The 6,000-nt window shown below is 43.0% G+C and overlaps 1 protein-coding gene across 1 annotated transcript in view; it reads left to right on the plus strand.

The window, feature by feature from the left end:
• Positions 1-997, plus strand: part of TERF1 (telomeric repeat binding factor 1) — a 43,294-nt gene extending 42,297 nt beyond the window's left edge. Inside the window, exon 12 of the mRNA XM_083187251.1 lies at positions 709-997. Coding sequence (XP_083043377.1) covers positions 709-894 — 186 coding nt within the window. The 3' untranslated portion in view covers positions 895-997. The remainder of the gene's footprint in view (positions 1-708) is intronic.
• Positions 998-6,000: the final 5,003 nt, after the last annotated feature.

Genomic DNA, 6,000 nt, shown 5'->3' on the forward strand with positions numbered 1-6,000 from the left:
AACATGAATTTCAATATTTATATTTGACATATACAAAAGTAACTTCTATTTAAATTTTCTAATTTTTTTTAATAGTAAAGGTGTGCACACAGGGTGATTTTCACGGCACCAGCGATATTGTTAACCATATTGGTGGGGCTCCTGTGTGTACGATTTAACACCTACTGAACAATATCTTGAACGATGCTCAGTGATGTCACTCGGTCTTCTCTGAGCATGCAGTCATTGACAAAATTAATTGTGGTGGGGGGGGGGGGGGTGTCATTAAAGACTTGTGGTAGAACGCATAGTTTACAGCATACATACTGGGCGATATTTTAAACAATATCATTTAAAAGCCCCAAAATGAACAATCTCATTTTTAAAAAATTGCCCGATGTGTATGCAACTTTTAGAATGGTTGAAATAAGTACTGGATAAATATTTTTAAATGATGCGAAAGTGCTAGGTGTTACTTTTTTCTTTCTTTGGCTCGTCGAATATCTTTTTCCCTGTTCCTCAAGAATGCTTCCAAACCTAAACTTTAAAGTTCTAATTAGAAGTATGCTAATTTCATTCTCCAATGGTCAATTCCGTTGTACGTAACATTTTTATCGTCAGTGTTTCTTGCAGACAATACTTTTCTTTTACTGTAAATCATTGTCCATTTCTGCTGTGGTTTTATGACCTCTTTGCCTATACAAAAATGTTGCTTTTTATTTTCTTTAGCCGTGGACATGGAAAGAAGACAAACTATTGAAAAAAGGAGTGAAAAGATACGGTGTAGGACAGTGGCGTAAAATACTTCTTCATTTTAATTTTAACAACCGTACAGGAGTCATGCTAAAAGATCGATGGCGAACAATGAAGAAGTTGAACATAGTCGAGGACGAGTGTTTTCATGGCGACGTGTGATAGACCTAGGTTTTGCTGTATACTAAGTGCACGCTATAAATTTGTCTTTTTTTAACCTGTAAAATATTTTTCTAACAAAATACACTGTAAATAAACAATAATATAAGCGCAACTCTTTTTTTTTTAATGGCTTATTCTGGATTATTTACCGATGTGATCTCGGGAGGCTCACATACAATTTGGCACTTGATGTGCCATTTTTTACATGGGATAAATCGCATGCGATTTATCCCATGTAAAAAAAAACCCGGGGAGCTGCAGGGCGGTGAGGAGTAGTGGGGGCGGCCAGAGGTGGTGGGGGCGGGTGCGGTGAGCGCTGCTGACCTGGCCGGGCAGTGTACTTACACATAGCAGCAGCGGGGACGGGACGCGTAGTGGCTGCTATTAGATTTTTAAAATACTTGTCAAATGACCGGCCGCTCTCTGATTGGCCGGAGAGCTCTCAGCCAATCAGAGCGGCCGGTCATTTGACAAGTATTTTAAAAATCTAATAGCCGCCACTACGCGTCCCGTCCCCGCTGCTGCTATGTGTAAGTACACTGCCCGGCCAGGTCAGTCAGCAGCACTCGCCGGCTCTCAGGGACCCGCTGCCCGCCCGCCCCACTGCTCCCCCGGTGTCTGTATGCATATGCCTGTCAGGTGGCAGGCATATGCATACAGGGAGGTCGGACGTGATCGTATGTACAGACCGTCCGACCTCCCTGATCCGGTCCGATGCGCACGGGACCGCGCATCGGATCAGATATCACACACCTACGATTTCGGGCCGATTTCGCCCGATTATCGGCACAAAGTGCCGAAATCGGATGAAATCGTCCCAAAATCGCATAGTGTATGGGGGCCTTTCGGCCATGATTCAGGGTTGCATACAATTCTTAATTCATACGGATTTTACATTTTTCACACACCTTGGTAGCATCTCACTTGAGGCTGATTGGCCATTACTGTTTGGTGGTTGGACATTTCCTCACAGGAGAAGTATGTTGTGGGAGTGTAGAAAGAGTTGCAGACAATTCCGAGGTGATTGCAGGCAGAGGTCATGGGAACTCTTGCATGAGCAATATGCATGGAATAGGGATGGCTGCTTTCTCATGTGGGAGGGATGGGATCAACTCTGAATACCCCCGAATGTTCCCATGGACTTCTGCTGAAATTGCAACCACTTTCATGCCCGAAGCGTGCTCCTTATTATAGGGTGCATGGGTAAATAATCAAAGGAAGTCTATAGACCGTGTTCAAGCGCAAATCTAAAGTGCAAATAAAGCTTATTCTCTACATGCAAAAACAGAATGTATTTACTCTGCATGCAACATTTTGTCCCGGAACCAGTTGCTTGCTCTTTTTATGCTTTGCTCCGAACTCCACATCAGCAGCAATATGTAAAAAAATTTTTATATAGGAAATGCTATTTGCATTTTTCCTGCTTCTTATCCACGACTGAGGAGTTGCACGAAGGTTGTAGATCAGCAAATAATCAGTGAATAGGTATCAGGCCCATGTAAGTATTCTTTCTCTTACCTCTCCAAACTAGTTAAAGTTCCTAAAAGACTCGGGGGGATATTCAATCTCTGTCCATATTTCCAACAGTGGAAATATCGTCCGTTCAGTATTCAATCCCGGCCGGGATTCGCCTGCAACAGATCCACCTCCCTATGAAGATATCTACTTATCCTGCCCGGAGAATGCAGGACAAGTCTTCTTAATCTAGTGTCCAAGGTAATTGACTCCAACATTAAGAGAAATGGGGGATAATTGTGAATAAAACCTTATTGTACTTACTGTACTTCACTAACAATTTAAATCAATGCATTGTCCCTTTTAATTTTCGCTGATCCACAGACTTTCTGATAGTCGGAACATTGAATTCCAATGGTCCAGTTCCTGTCGGATCCAACCAAAAAGCGGACAGGATTCTAACTGTCAGGGCGTTCCAACAGTTGGAGTCACAGATTGAATACCCCCTTGACTCCACAAAAAAACTATTGAAATAAGTATATTGGAAGAATTTGCATTGCCTGGCTGTATTTCTTAAGTGAGCTACATTATTATCTGTATGTGTTTTAGAAGTAAGGTAAGTAACTTGTTACTCTATATGACTATAACAATCAAGATTTAAATATCAACGTTCATATCAAGCCATTTGCGTGTAGGTAAAATGGGTGGATAAATACTTTAATGCATATTCTTGTGAGCACTACACTTAGGAGGTCATTCTGGTTGACTCTCAAAGCTGCGAATTTTGCAGCTTTGTGAGCTAACTAAATGGCGCTCGAACGCCCACTCGCACGGCAAATGTCCCTGCACGCATGCAAATGGATGTTTTGCATAAACATCCATTTGCAGCCTTGCACGCAGGGCCAAAATCATTTGACGATCGCCGATCGTTGAATGATTTCTTAAGCGTTCGCAACCTCAGATTTGCAGCACCTTGCTACGTGAACAGGGCGAGCAGCTGACATCCGGTGACCTGCGTCCCAACGCCATTAGCATGGGAATGCTAAGCATTTGCATGGGAACGCCCATGAAATGCTGGGCTTTCCCATAGGCGCGGCCTGTGCCTGACGCCGCCTGCACTGCTCCATGTGAATTGTCCCGCAACTATGCAAGTTGCCGAGATTGTTTCACGCACGGGGGAGTGAATTAACCAGAATGACCTCCTTAGCTAGTTATACGTCCCAATCTACCCAGCCTCTATCATCAGTAAATGCTGTAATGACTTGTAGATCATTAATTACCACTTCACTGTTTATTCTCCTGTTCCCTTCTTTATAGATGTTTATAGAACTGTCTACAAATGCTCTAGATCTAGGCTCCCAGTGAGTGTGTTTCACAGCACATTACAATGTTGTCAAATATGTCCCTCTGGGGAGCACAATCTCATTTGGTCCTTTTCCAACTCTTCATGCTCTAAATAGTTGAATATGTTAAACCAGCATTCAGTACATGCCTGGCTGGCCAAGCAATTAAGGATGAAGATGTTAAATGACTGATGCACAAAATGCAAATGACTTTAAATAGAGCTATCTATTATACTCGATAATGGTGCTAAATACTGTACTGTAGATCAGAAGTGTAATATCTATTTACAGTTGTCAGAACGGAGTATAGATTCCTGTTACAGATCCAAATCAGCAAAAACCATCAAGATAATAAGAGGGTGCATTTAGTTATCATTAACATTACAAGGAAATTGAGTTAAATCAGATAAAATGGGGCATATCTGACTGCTCATGTTTTGTGTAGATTTCCTGTGTCTCCCACAATGCAATTGTTTGCTGATCCTGACCCTGCAGTGAGGATAGGGCTGCTCTGCTGTCTGAATCCCTGGTGATAATGGTAGGGTACCCTACGTTCATACATGACTCTGCAAGAACAGTTATGTAATTCCCTCTGCGCACACCCAAGGCCTGATTGGGTCAGATGCAAGACTACATGGGAACAGAACGCGTGGCTGTCTGAACCCACAACACAAGCTCTACCATGCTACAGGGACAGAGTATAACCGTGATTATGGATTGATCTGTATGTACACCAATCTGTCTGCGTGACATGGGCATTTTTGGTTTGTAACTAGGTGGTTCTCAAAACAGAACTGTCTCGTAGATGTGTGGCCTGACACCTGTGCTTGTTTGGAGTGTGTGAATGAAGATGGGACGACTTTCTGACTAATCTTTTTCACCAACGTTTTGTTTGTGAGTCCCGATGCTGTAGATCAGGGGTGGCCAAACTTTTTTCTCTCCCGTATCCCTTAATTAGGCTTTTCATTGATCAGTACTCCCTCCTCTCAATTTGAATTATCTGCAGTATTCACAAGTGGAAGTAAGCATTATACATGTCCTTTTATTAGGACGTGGAGGAGTAGTGCGCGGTTAGGAATCGAGTCTCTCTGTGTCTGGTCTCTGACTGGTTACTGTCTCCATGGTTCCCACTAAAGCCAGTAGGATTAATGCTGCTTCCTCCACCTGTGTCAGCGTGGGCCAGATGGACGCTGATGTCCATGGGCAGCATAGGTAGCTCCCGATGGATTGCTGGTTAATCAAATTCACAAGGACACACTGATGACACTGGAGATGGAACCGGAAGTATTGCAACTTGGTTCCTCTCCATGGCAATTGGAGACTACTTCTGCTATTGGGAAACCTCTTCCACCATTAGCAATATTATTTTCAAGTACCCCCAAACGGCCTGCAGAGTACCCCAGGTTGAGAACCGCTGTTGTAGATAAAAAACCATGGGTGGTGCGGGCACCATGCAGACGGACAGAATTGTCATAGCTGGTGCTCACAAGGCCCGCCGTAGCCAAATGGAAAAGTTTTTTTAAATTTTGCAAATGTGCGAAATAAAAACACATCCCAAAAATCATGTAAATTATCAAACAATAACAAAAACAATGTTTACTGAGGCGGGGAAACGAAATCACTAATAATGATTCTTATCACTAATATTACTGATCATTGCAGACCTCAGGCCAGTGATTATTAATAGACTGCGCAAGTGCACATCCTGTAGTACGCATGCGCGATGTCATCCTGCAATAAAATCCTACTAAATCTAATATAGCTGGCAGTATGCAAGGTGAATGACAAATATGGCAGTTTTCGGTGGTAATAGGGAAGACTCAGGCATTCTCTTAACGGGTGGATTTAAGGGTAAAGCCACCCCCAGGCACAATATTATTGGCCATCCTCTTTTGCAAGCTAAGACGCTCTTCTTCCTGGCTCCTGAGGCTCCCCTGATGCATCATGAGGGATGTACTTCTTGTTACAGCTGAATCTTCTTTGTCCATATAGCCACGGCTGACTTGGCGCACTGCATAGCTCTGCATCTAATAGTGCAGGCATTCCCAACCTCGGTTCTAACAGTGCAGGTTTTAGTGATATCCAGGCTTGAGCACAGGTGTCTTAATTAGTGTATTCTGAATATACCCATCTGTGCGGAAGCAGGGATATCACTAAAACCTGCGCTGTTGGAGTGCCATGATTACCGTGGTTGGGAATGCCAGTAATACACGGAACACTCATACCAACTGACCAATTGCATTCATTTTGGAGCAATAGACGGACTGATATTTAAAAAAATAAAAAACAAGACTTGATCCATCTTGGA

The sequence above is a fragment of the Crinia signifera genome, chromosome 5, assembly GCF_055691185.1.
Source record: "Crinia signifera chromosome 5, ASM5569118v1, whole genome shotgun sequence".
In the NCBI taxonomy this organism is placed as follows: domain Eukaryota; kingdom Metazoa; phylum Chordata; class Amphibia; order Anura; family Myobatrachidae; genus Crinia; species Crinia signifera.